Below are 13,962 nucleotides of genomic sequence, written 5' to 3' on the forward strand. Positions count from 1 at the left end.
TCAACTAAAATTTAAAATGTGGTCTACTTAGATTCTCTGAGGCATGCCAAGTCGAACAATACCTGATGTTCCTCAGTCGGCCATTGTGAGCGTCACCCATTTTAAATGATGTTGTTAAATGCAGTATTTGTTAAATGCAGTATTTTACAAATACAATAGCGTATCGCTGCAAAACTTGGCATGCATCACGGACACGTTATGAGAGGGCATGCAAATTTCTATACAAATGCCCCCTAGTGGTCAAGAGATGTAATGAAATTTATGAAAATGCATATTACATATTTACTTTGATATCAAATTTGTCATATTCCACCATACTTCCTGTCAGCCATATTGGATTTTTTTAAAACATACTTTTTCGAACTCCTCCAGGCTCCTACAAAATTTGGCCATTTGGCATGAAACTTGGTACATGGTATTTAACTCAACTCAACTCAACTCAACTTTATTTATATAGCGCTTTTACAATTTTCATTGTTACAAAGCAGCTGCACATGAGACACATTGACTACAAGCAAAACAATCAAATTTGTACCTGCAAAAACAAGAAAAGGTTGAAAACACAGTAGACAGACACACCCACACACAAAACACTCCACACACACAACACGCACACGCACCAACAGACACAGAGACACACACACACACATGGATGCGCACGCACACACACACAACACACACACACACACGTACGTACACAGACAAGTACGCACACACACACACGCTCAGTGAGAGCACACATTTAGGATAAAGGAGAGAGAAGCATAGGTCAAATATAACAGATAATAAATTCCTATATGCAATATTAATTAAGTAAAACTTTAAAATTCTAAAGCAGCCCCCCCGGTCAGGCAGATAGTGCAAAAACAGTATGCAAACGGTGGCGAGGAACCCAAAACTCTAATCGAGAAAAAAAACCTCAGGAGAACCCAGGCCCAACCAGGGGATTCCAGTTCCCCTCTGGCAAAAGCTGCTGCCTCTGCACAAGCTCCAGAGAACTTGCACAACAAGGCTAAATAAAATAAATAAACTTAATAATAAAATAAATTATAGTTTAAGATTATCATTAATAATCTAATAGCATTTGAAGTTTTGTGGTGAAGACATGTCAAGTGACCGCGTCCTTCTTTATCCAGCTCTATCATCTCAGCTCTTGTCAGGTCCCCACTTCCCATTCTCCGCTCTACCATCAGGTCAGGCCATGAACTGCATCCTGCTCGCTGTGGTAACCTTGGAACAATGAGACAAGACTGGCTGAGAGTAGAGTACTGTTCTGTACTCTTTGATGCAACAAGTACATCAGTTGTGTTTTTGGTTCCGGTTGATCTAACTAATGCAGCCTAAACCCTCTGAAGATTTATATTATGGAAGAGTAGTGTATGCAAGATTAAAAAGATTTAGAGATACTCCTGACTGAAGTTATGAAAAGCTTTTTGATTGATCAAAAGTTATTGTACACAGTGTCAACAAATTTGATGGCGAGCATATGTCTGTATCTTTGTGATACTTTGGAGTAAGGATGCTCATTTTGGTTAATTTCCCTAACCGAGAACTGACACCCGTTATCCGAACATTAACTTAACTGATAAGATTTTAACATTAAATTGGAATTAAATAAAAATACATGCTGCGTCTCATTTCGAAGGCTGCATCCTCCGGAGGTTGGGTTTGTCGGCAGCATATGCCTTCACATGCAACATCCGGAGGACGCAGACTTCGAAATGAGACACAGCTACAGTTGACGACGGTCTGATGACAAAATATAATAAAAACCAGGAAAACAGATCAAATGGATCAAACATAACAAATGCATTAAAGAGAGTTAGAAAATATGACTAATATGTCCATAAACCACTTCAAAGCGACAATCAAGAAATATACCAATGACTTTAACCCTCAAAAAACACATCCAGCATCACTATGCAAATTTTTGTTAGAAAAGTGCCCAGTGTAATTAATCGGAAAGCAACGCAAGTAGGCAGAACTACAGTAAATTACGTCTTTCGTGAAGTATGTATTGCAGAAAATGTAAGGCAAAATTTAGCAAGTCCAGCAGCTCTCAAGGATGAGTTTGCCAGAGTAATTTACAATCTGTACAGTTTAAAAATGTGCTGATGATGAACAGAAGTAGTATAATCCCATATTCAGTTTGGTTTTTGTTAAGTCTTTCAACTGTGAATTCAGTTATATTTACAAAGTCTTTGAGTCGTCTGTCACCACATGTGTAATCCACGTTGTGAAATTTGAGTTACTCCCTACCGTGCAACTGCAACATATATTTGGGCCACTTTGGAATTGCGATCGCTTCAGTATACAAAATCGGGTCCTTTATCGCACCAAATCCCCATCACTGAGTCATCACATCTCAACAGTAGATTGATGGACAGGTCTCCCTTATCCCAGACCCAGACCTGATTGGTTAAACTGAACCAATACGGCTCTGTTGAGGGATAATGTTTTTATGACTGCACTCACTACACATTATTTTCGAAAGTTTTGAAATAACTTGATTAAATAAAAGCAAGGAAAAGGCAAGCTGCTTGGGCAGGTTTTTAATTTCATAAGTAGCCCAAATTTTGTCCACCCACCCAATGCATTTTACTCCGGCAACACTGGTCAGCCTAGACCAGGGGTGGGCAAACTTTTAAGTTCAAGGGCCGCAATGAGTTTTAAAGGTCCCATTCCCCGCGATCCCATTTTCAACCTTTAGTTAGTGTGTAATGTTGCTGTTAGAGCATAAACAATACCTGCAAAATGATAAAACTCAAAGTTCAGTGCCAAGCGAGATATTGTCTTTAACAGAATTCACTTTTCAAGGACTACAGAGAACGGCTGGAATCGGACTACAGCCCTCTACTTCCTGGGTACATGATGTCACCATTCCGAGTGCTTTTAATAAACTCTGCCCAAAGGAAAAGACACCAAAAAAGGGGCGAGGCCTTCCTCAGAGAAGAAGAGCCGCTGGAGTAGTGTTTGGTTATCAGAGATTTTAAACATTTGACTGAGCTACGCACTAAACTACTTTCACTTTCATCACAGTCCTACAGCTGGTAATGAGAATTCAGCTACACACATTCTAAAATAACCAACGGTCAAATAACAGCTTCCATGACTTTAACATCGGCTGTGAAAGCTGTTCTGTGTAATACACTGATATTGTGTGTGTGTGCGCATACCTCTGAAACACTTCTATGAAACGCCCTTTGACGTCCTGCTTGCAAATGTCTCCTGATCAATCTGCTTGATTTATTATCCAACTCGGGTCCAATATAAAAAGACAAAACTAACGCTTCTGTTATTAGTGTTAATTAATATAACCGGTCTGGCGCCATTCGGTCTGGTGTCATTTCCCTCGCCATAGTAGGAAAAGAAATTGCGATCTCTAACAAAGATTGACGTTTGCACATGCACTAGCAGACCTCCGTTACACTTAGATCGAACCGCATGTTTTTAACTGATAAAGTGAAGTTGACGCCATTGTTACTGTTTATTGCTAAAAGCCAAAGTTTATGAATACACGTGCACTGAAAGGGGCACCGACCAATCACAACAGCCTGAGAAGCGGAAGCTCGCTGATATGGTATGGGTGGAACATCTTCACACACACACTCTAAGCGGGGAGCCAATCATGACAGACCTGGTCAGCTTTACCAATCAGAGCGTTTCGGAAGGAGGGACTTTATATAGACCGGAAGAAATCCGGTCGTTTTGTAAGAAGAGGAACAGCGGTGAACAATAGACTTGAAATATGTGAAATATAAAGCGTTCATTGTTAAACACCCAAAAAACATCATCAAAGCCTCAAAAACAGCAAAAGAATGGCTCCTTTAAAATTTGACAGGCGGGCTGGGTCAGTATAAAATGGATGGAGAACATACATATTTTACAACATTTATTTCACATCAACATCAAACGAAAGATAAAAGAAATAAGTACGATTTTTTAAGTTTTTTATTTAATTTATTGCACTATAATGTAATTTTCATCAGATTAAAGAACAAGTTGTTTGTGTGAATTGCACATAACATCATAAATCACATGTAAAAGCCATTCATAAAATTTAATAAAACTTAGTTTTATTAACATTTGTTCCCACTGATTCAATTTCAGTGGGAACAGTGCTGTTGGCAGTGTTGCCACAGTTACTTTGAAAAAGTAATCTGATTACTGATTACGCCTTTAAAAAGAAACTTAGTTACTTTACAGATTACTTTTTTAAAAGTAACTAAGCTATATTACAAGTTACTTTATCAGTTACATTCAGCAGCTGCCGACAACACCCCCGCCGCCTCAACACATAAAAATGACAACCGGTTTTGCCAACACTCACTTTATTGGAAGTGTATTTTTAACAGTAATGTCAACAATGTATCTCCTGACATTTTAGAAAAATTTCCTGTTCTGTGAGGCAGCTCAGCATTGACAGTAGTAGGGATCTTGTTTATTATGGCACGAAACGTATCTTTCTCCTCCCTCCATTGTTGTTTACGTTTGTGTCGCTGCGTGGTAGGGGCTATTACACTTGAATTGTACTCATGCTGAAAACGTGACTTGTCGCATACGTGACTTCACTCCCTGAGAAGAAAAGCAAGAAGAAGAAAGCAAAAAATATATATTCTTACTAAGGAAAATGACAAAAATAGTAACGCACAGTGACTTGGATAAGTAACTTTAATCTGATTACTGGTTTGGAAATAGTAACGTGTTAGATTACTCGTTACTGAAAAAAGTGGTCACATTAGAGTAACGCGGACTACAGCCCCCGGGAAGTAGAGGACTGTAGTCCAATTCCAGCCGTTCTCTGTAGTCCTTGAAAATTGAATTCTGTTAAAGACAATATCTCGCTTGGCACTGAACTTTGAGCTTTATCATTTTGCAGGTATTGTTTATGCTCTAACAGCAACATTACACACCAACTAAAGGTTGAAAATGTGATCGTGGGGAATGGGATCTTTAAAACTCAAGTTATTTGAGGACAATGTCTAATATTAACCGGCATCACTGGTTGTTGGTCACTTTTCTTTGCCAGTTCATCAAAATTTGGTGTCAGTTTGGTTGTGGAAGTTCTCAGGACAGATCTGACATTTTCATCAGTTAACTGGGATCTGTGGCATGCTTTGTTCATCAGGCTGAATGGATGCTCACACATGTAGATGGAGCCAAATAACACCAGCATTCTCTGTGCCATCGTCTGTGTAAAATTAAGATTTATATTTACTTATTTTGCACTGTAATGTAATTTTCAATAGACTTAAGAACAAGGTGGTTGTGTGAACTAATACAAATCACATAAAGCCTTTACTAAAATGTTAATAAAACTTGCATACAATTTCAGTGGGAACAGTGTTGTTGGTCACCCTTTTTGCCAGTTCATCAAAGTTTGGTGTCAGTTTAGTTGTGGCAAATCTCAGGACAGATCTGAGGTGTTCATAAGTTAACTGGGATCTGTGGCGTGCTTTGTTGATGTTCATCAGGCTGAATGTCTGCTCACACATGTAGGTGGAGCCAAATAACACCAGTATCCTCTGTGCCATCTTCCTAATGTTTGGAAACTTGTCATTGCTTAGTGAAGCATAAAACTCATCCAGTTTAAGGGAGTCGAACCGTTACCTTAAGACGTGGTCACGTTGAAGATTGATCAGTTCCAATTGCAACTCCTGTGGCGCAGTTTCCGAGTCTTCTGACGGGACATGACACCAGATGAAGTGACCTTTCTATTGTTTAAAAATCAGAGAACCGATGGCAGAATTCTCTGTGCAGGTCGTAAAGGGATTCTCTGTATTTCTTCACATGTCGAGAGGCCTCTTTTAGCGTTGCTAGTGTGGGAAATTGAGCAAATTATTTGTTTGAATTTTGTCTTAAGAATAAAGTCAACCTGGCTTTGAAGGCTTTCACTTTTGTGTACATTTCGTGCACAAGTTGATCTTTATCTTGTAGCTTCACATTCAGCTCCTTCATGTGTGTCAGTATGTCCACAGCAAAAGCAAAATCGCAAAGCCAATCTGTGTCGATCGTTGGCTTTCCCCGATTAACTCCAAAAAGGAGTTAATTGACGATGCGTAAGCCCCCTCGCTCGTATGAAGTTAACGAGTTTTACAACTGGCTTTACTACAGGATCAAGCTGCAATACAGATTTACACAGGGCTTCCTGGTGAATTATGCAGTGTAGGAAAATTACATCCAACTCAGGGTTTTCCTCTTTCACCTTATCCTGGATTCTTTTCAGCAGTCCGAAAAAATGTTTGTTAAGTTTGGGGATCCATCCGTGGGGACATTGGCAAGTTTACACCAAGGTAGCTTTAGCCTCTCGATAACACAAGACAAACTGTCATACAAGTCCTCTCCTCATGTTGTCCCCTTTAGGGATTCCATGGTCAAAAATTCCTCCGCTATCTCAAAATTATCAATAATCCCTCTGATAAAAATGAAGAGCTGCACTGTGTCTTTAGCGTCGTTGCTTTCGTCCAATGCTAACGAATACAACTTAAATGACTCATCTTTTTTGTTTAATCCGTTAGCTTAGTCTTCATCAATTAGTTCTACAGGGCGAACCAGCCTGCCATGCTTCAAAACCTAACTAGCATATGCTGATTTTTTTCAACAGAGTTTGCTTGGTATTGACGCATGCCTTTGCCTTTGTTTGATTAATATGATCACAATGAAACATTAACATTGAAACATTATGGAAGATATAATATTATTATTCAATTATAAATTAGCTAAATGATAATTAAACTCAACATCCTTCGATTCCATTCATAGACTTTGTTCTGTGGTGTTTGAGGACCTCTTGTGGACATCAGATACAACTGCAGACATGTATTTGGTCTCAAAATATACAAAAACATCACGAGAATCTGTGTCAATTATAATCTTTTACACTTCCACATGAAAAAATTGTGTAGTATGCTAAGCATTTAAGTAAATTGTAGTACAATTATTAGATATTATAGTGTTTTTGAACATTACCATAGTAAATGATACTATAGTATTTACCACAGTTTTACAATATTTAATACAACAGAATACTGCAATGTACATAAAAAATATAATTTCCATAATACAGCCTACTACTGCTTACTATCACTATATACAGTACATTACTATAGGCTACTATAGTAAACACTTGAGTGCATTACAGTATTTTTTATGTGTGCTAGTGAACGTTTTTAAGAATGTGTCTGCAGTTTTAAAGCCATAATTTCTCTACCTCTTGTATTTTGAAATGCCATCCTCCTTGTCTATGTCACTATGATGTGTATTTAGATAGTGCTTACCTATACGGAAAAATGAATGACATAGGACCACGTGCAATGTCACGCATGAATGACACATGGTTACGTAAATGATGACGTCACGACTATATGTTTAATACATTTTATGCAAATTTTCCCGTTTTGGGAAATTACGTCTTTAGGCGCAATAACGCGTCCACGCGTTATATCGTCTGTACACGTTACGTTTAAAGAAATATTTGCCAAAAACGGCCTTCCATAATCAAGGGGATGGTAGCTCAGTGGTTAGAGCATAGCTTTGATCCCAGGGAATGGCATATACTCAGATAAAATGTATAGTATAATGTTGCTTTGGATAAAAGTGTCTGCCAAATGCATAAATGTAAATGTAAGGGGATCTCGTGTTTCCCTCGATCGTTATACCCCAGATCTTCATCATGAACTGCAAATACATCAACATATTGCATAAGTACCTAGCCTTGCTTGCTGTTCCGGGGTGCCCCCTACACTCAGTCCATTTAAAACAGTGTTCACCAACCCTGCTCCTGGAGATCGACCTTCCTGAAGATTTCAGCTCTAACCCCAATCAAACACACCTGAACTATCTAATCAAGGTGTTCATGTTTGCTTGATAATTACAGACAGGTGTGCTGAAGCAGGGTTGGAGCTGCAGTCTGCAGGAGTCGATCTCAAGGAGCAGGGTTGGTGACCACTGATTTAAAAGATCCTAATTTAGGTCAGTGTCAGACTCTGGTTCAACTTCCTGCTCCATGGTCACTTCCTCCGTTTGAAGGAGATGCACTGAAATCTCACCTCATAGGGATTATTCTCAACACACTGACAGAGGTGAAGTATTCCAAGTCGAGCTTTCATGGGAAGCCAAACATCCTCCTGGGTAGTGTTAATTTCGGAAATAATGATGAAAAATATTCGTCAACGACTATTTTCACAGAACGAAGACGAGACGTAAAGTAAGGCCATTAAATGACAACTATATCAGCACGAAATATCGTTGACGAAAAATGATGAGACTAAAATGTAGTTATAAAATAAATACTTACCCAAAAACTCTTTGTAGGACCAGGGAAGATCTGGGATTTCATGCAGTCTTTCACCTGATGAGGTTTGAGTGCATTGCAGGGTGTACAATGAGCTATTTCAGTTTCAATATCAATGTACATTGTTAGCCAGTACATTGTATCCTTTGCCCTGTGCTTTGTTGCTGCAATGCCAGTATGGCCCTGATGTAGCTGGCCACATGACATTTTTGTAGTACGGAAGGGATAACGAATCTCTCCCCATGAAGCAGCAACTCATGAATGAGCAGCTCATCTCTAATGTAAAAGAAAGGATGCAAGGAATACAAATGTTCTTTTGAGGTGGCTGGCCAGCCGTTCCTAATCATATCAGAAAGTTGTTGGCATGTGACATCCTTTTGTATAGCGGCCTTGAGTTCTTCTATGCAACGGGAGGTCAGCACCTGGACAGTCATAACCTCCAGTAGGTCATCTGAGAGTTGTGGGTCAGATATGGAGAGGTGGGCTCGGGACATGGCATCATCCACAAACAGCTCCTTGCCACATTTAAAGATCACATCCAGGTGGTCACGATCCAGTTTCATCATCATACCTTGTAAGCGAGGTGAGGCAGTGTGGAGAGGTTTCCTTAATATGGTTATCAAGGCCTGATGATCACTTTCTACAGTGACAGGGTGACCGTAGATAAAATCATGGAATTTATTTGTCACAAATACAAGCGTGATGTCACTGTATTGGGGAATGAATTTCAATAAGTAATTTGTCATGCCTAAGAACTTCTGCAGAGCATGTTTATCCAGAGGTTTTGGCATGTCACATACTGCAGTAGTTTTTACTTTGTCAGGTTTGACGGCATCAGCAGGTAACCAACGTACTGGACCGAATTTACTCTTTATCAGGGTTAAGCTTCATGTTAATCGCACACATTTTGTTTAGTACATGTCGCAAGCGATCGTGTTCCTCATGCGTCCGGCCCTTGATGAGAATATCAATTACAATTTCACAAGGCAGTCCAGCAAACAGTTGCTTCATGGATCTCCGAAATACCTCACTGCCTGTTGAGATTCCATATGGCATTTAATACTAATATAACCCTTCTTATCAATAAATTATTTGTTTAAACGGAGATTACAATACAACTTGGGAATTCTTTAAATACAAAGTCAGGGGCATCGCGATTAAGAGAAGTAAAGAAATTAAAATGAAAAAACAAAAAGCCGAATCTGAGCTGATTAATAGACTTGGGGGCGGTTTCCCAGACAGGGTTTAAGGCTAGTCTCAGACTAACTTAAATGTGAGAGATGCCTTGATCGAAAACAACTTGCACTGACATATCTTAAAATATACCACTGTGATTGTTTTGTCTCAAGATGCACACAGTAATATTTTTTTTGTAAAGTATGTTTTTTAAAACAACTTAATTATCCTAATTTAACTAAGGCCTAGTCCTGGCTTAAGATAATCCTTGTCTGGGAAACCGCCCCTTGATGTCTTACTATCTAAAGACAAAACTACTGAGAAGGAGGATTTGGAAATAAAAGAATTAAATATAGAATTTGATAAAGCATATCTAGAGCTAAAGGTGCATATATACGGTCTCGTGCTAAATGGCTTGAGGAGGGAGAAAAGAACTCCAGTTATTTTTTTGCTTTGGAAAAAAGAAATGGCCATAAGAAGACTCTTTCAGCACTTAATATTGATGGTGTCATCTCTAAAGATCCAAAAGAAATTTCAGAATTTGTTAAGACATTTTATAGCAATCTTTATACTTCTAAACTTAATTATGAGAAGTGTGAACAATTTTTAGAAACTGTTAAGCACAGCGTTAAAGTAATAAAAACTGAATTTGGTCAATTGTGTGATGCTGATCTATCAATAAACGAAATTAAACATGCCCTGCATTCATTTAAGAAAGGCAAATCTCCCGGTATAGATGGGCTTTCGGTAGAATTGTATGTTAATTTTTGGGAAATGATTAAGTTGCCTTTATTTCACATGTTTAAAGTATGTATTAGTCAGGGAGATATGACCACTACAATGAAACAGGGAATCATCACTCTTATGCCTAAACCTAAACCTAAAGGATCTGTTATTAATCGACAATTGGCATCCCATCACGTTGTTAACCTTGGACTACAAGATTTTAGCTTCTGTTTATGCGAAAAGGTTAAATAGCGGCTTGGATGGTATCATATCAGAATCTCAGTCTGGCTTCATAAAAGGGCGTCATATATCTAATAACACACGTTTAGTACTGGACTTTCTGGATTATTCAGATTTAATTCAGTCTGACGGTCCTTATACTTTTTCTTGACTTGCAAAAAGCTTTCGATTCCATAGAACACAAATTTATTTTCCGTACTTTAGAGTTATTTGGATTTGGAAAACCATTTATAAATATTGTCTCAATGTTTTATAAAGATATTAACAGCTCAGTAATAGTTAATTTTGACACCTCTAAAAGGTTTAACATCTATTGTGGAGTTAGGCAGGGTTGTCCAATCTCCCCGTTTTTATTTAGTTACTTTGCCTAAGAATTAATCTAAATAATACTTTGAAAGGAATTTATATATTTAATAGAGAAATCAAAATTACACAGCTAGCTGATGACACCACATTGTTTTTGGAAGACAAAAAACAATTACCTATTGCTCTGGATTTGGTTAAACAATTCTCAGGTGCCTCAGGCCTGAAACTTAATATTTTAAAATGTGAAATTGTCTATTTGTGAAACGAATGAGACCTTATTAGAAAACATCCCTGTCAAAAACAACGTTAAATACCTAGGTATCCATATGACCAAAAATCCCGTTGCCAGATTTCGTTTAAATTTTCTGGATAAAATTTAAAAAACTTAACAAATATTTAACATGTGGCGTCAAAGAGATCGAGAGATTCGTTATACGGTAGAGTTCTTCTATCCAAGGTAGAGGGGCTTTCTCGTTTTGTATACCCTACCCTTTCGTTGTTTGTTAATGATGGTGCCATAAAGGAAATTAATAAAATTTTCTTAGATTTCATTTGGAAATATAGGCCTCACAAACTAAAAAAAGATGTGCTTTCCAATACCAAAGGTGAAGATGGCCTTGATTTTTTAGATTTTGCGGATACAGTTAATACTTTTAAAGTGAACTGGTTGAAAAGATGCCTTTTAAACCCCTTGTCACTATGGTTTTTCATCCCAAATAATATCTTCAACAAACTTGGCTGTTTATGTTTCCTATTGAAGTGTAATTATTTACCTGGCAAATTACCAATTCGTCTATCTAACTTTCATCAGCAATGCCTTCTCTCGTGGAAATTATGTTTCATTCATGACTTTTCTCCCAACAAAGTTATCCTTTAGAATAACAGCGAAATAACTACAAGAAATAAATCCCTTTTTTCCTAGATGGTTTAACAATAATTTCAACTGCATCTCATCTTTGTTTGATGATTCGGGCAATATTCTAAATTATGAAAAAATTTTGAATCTCCATGACTTTCCAGTCCCATCAAAGTAATTTAACTCTTTGATTAGAGCTATACCCTCAGGCTTAGTTCAATTAGTCAGTAACCACCTTAGATTTTGTAAAGGTCACAGTGTTTATCCTTCTCTATATTTAGGGGGTCTTGACTTTCTAGATAGGAAATGTAATAATAGTCACATTCGTAGACTTTTTCAAATGAAAAGAAGAATAACTCCAAGAGGTAAATTCTACTGGGGCTCCTTCGTATAGAGTGTAAATTGGAGAAAAGCCTGGCTTTTGCCTAGTAAATTTTGTATATCTAACAAGGTTAAGGAGGTACATTTCAAATTACTTCACAAAACATATCCTGTTAATTTGTCTATTTCCATATATTCTGATATTAATAAAAATTGCTCTTTTTGTGGTCTTATGGAAGAAACAGCCACACATTTATTTTATGACTGTGTTTTAACTAGACAATTCTTGAGTGATTTAAGCATATATTTGTTTAGCCCCATAAATGTGTCCCATAATTTCACTCTTAAAGATATTATCTTCTACTATGAATGCCCCAAAACGCGCTCTCTTGAAAATGTTGTCAATTTTTTTATTTTATACGCAAAATTCTTCATTCATAAACAAAAATGGCTGAAATCCCCTTCATATTTTCCAATTTTCATTGCCGAAGTTAACTCAATTGTTTCATCTCTGAGACTTGTATATAACAAAAAATGTGTAACTTTTTTGACTAACTATGATGATTTATTTACAGATAGGATTTAAATTCATTTTAGTGATATTGTTTTTCTTTTTATTATTCTTACTTATCATTATTTTTATTTTATTTATTTTTATTTTATTTAACAATTTTTATATTTTATGTACGTAAACCTCAATTAATATATGATTTTCTCACTCATCTGTTATAAATGTTACTGCTTCCAAATGCATAGAGACTGTGTCTGTCCCCCGAATAATACTACAAAATAACAAAATAGCCAAATCTCAGAGAAAGAATCTAATCGTGATTAAACCTGAGGACAATGTAATAAACGACCAAAACAAACTCATAAAGTTCGGCCTACTTAATATTAGATCACTAAATTCAAAAGCAGTTATTGTAAATGAAATGATCACAGACAACAGTTTTGATATACTTTGCCTTACCGAAACCTGGCTTAAACCAAATGATTATTACGGTCTAAATGAGTGTACCCCACCAAGCTACTGTTATATGCATGAGCCACATCCGGTTGGTCGAGGTGGTGGTGTCGCAACAATCTTTAGAGACTTTCTTACTGTAACTCAGAGAACGGAGCATAAATTTAAATCATTTGAATTGCTTGCGTTGAACATAATTGTTTCAAATGAAAGTAAAAAACCATTGCTTTCTTTTACATTGGCTACTGTGTATAGACCCCCTGGTCCCTACACTGATTTTCTGAAAGAGTTTGCGGACTTCCTATTGGACCTATTGGTTAACGTTGATAAAGTACTAATTGTCGGAGACTTTAATATCCTCGTAGATAGTGCTAACGATGCATTAGCAGTGGCGTTTACAGAGCTATTACACTCTTTTGGAGTAACACAACACATCAATGGACCCACTCATCGATTTAATCATACACTAGACTTGATTATATCTCACGGAGCCGATCTAACCAATATAGATATTATACCTCAAAGCGACGATGTCACTGATCACTATCTTATAACATGTACACTGCGCACTGCAGAAATCAGCCGTTTAACTCGTTATCGACAGGGTAGAACAATTACCTCGACTACTAAAGATAGTTTCGCAAAGAGCTTGCCAGATCTGACTCCTTTAATAACCATACCAATAAATACAGAATCGCTCGATGACATGACCAGCAAATTGGGCACTATTTTCTCTAATACATTAGAAGCTGTCGCACCTATGAAGTCAAAAAAGATTAATGAGAAAAACGCAGCACCATGGTACAATAGCACCACTCGCGCCCTTAAAAGAGAAACACGTAAACTGGAGCGCAAATGGAAACAAACCCAATTAGAGGTCTTTAAAATTGCGTGGAAAGAGAGTGCAAACTGTTATAAAAAGGCACTAAAAGCAGCAAAGGCCGAGCACCTCCGTAACCTCATAGAAACTAACAAAAACAATCCAAGGTTTTTATTTAGTACAGTTGCTAAACTAACAAATAAACAGACTTCACCTGACCTGGGTATTCCGCCGCACCTTGGTAGCAATGATTTCATGAA

At 37.4% G+C, this 13,962-nt stretch overlaps 1 protein-coding gene across 1 annotated transcript in view; it reads left to right on the forward strand.

Moving 5' to 3' along the window:
- Positions 1-6,055: 6,055 nt before the first annotated feature.
- LOC130571615 (ninjurin-1-like) overlaps positions 6,056-13,962 on the forward strand; it is a 34,722-nt gene continuing 26,815 nt past the window's right edge. Inside the window, exon 1 of the mRNA XM_057362740.1 lies at positions 6,056-6,151. Coding sequence (XP_057218723.1) covers positions 6,056-6,151 — 96 coding nt within the window. The remainder of the gene's footprint in view (positions 6,152-13,962) is intronic.

Source organism: Triplophysa rosa, linkage group LG20 (genome assembly GCF_024868665.1).
Source record: "Triplophysa rosa linkage group LG20, Trosa_1v2, whole genome shotgun sequence".
Taxonomy (NCBI): Eukaryota; Metazoa; Chordata; class Actinopteri; order Cypriniformes; family Nemacheilidae; genus Triplophysa; species Triplophysa rosa.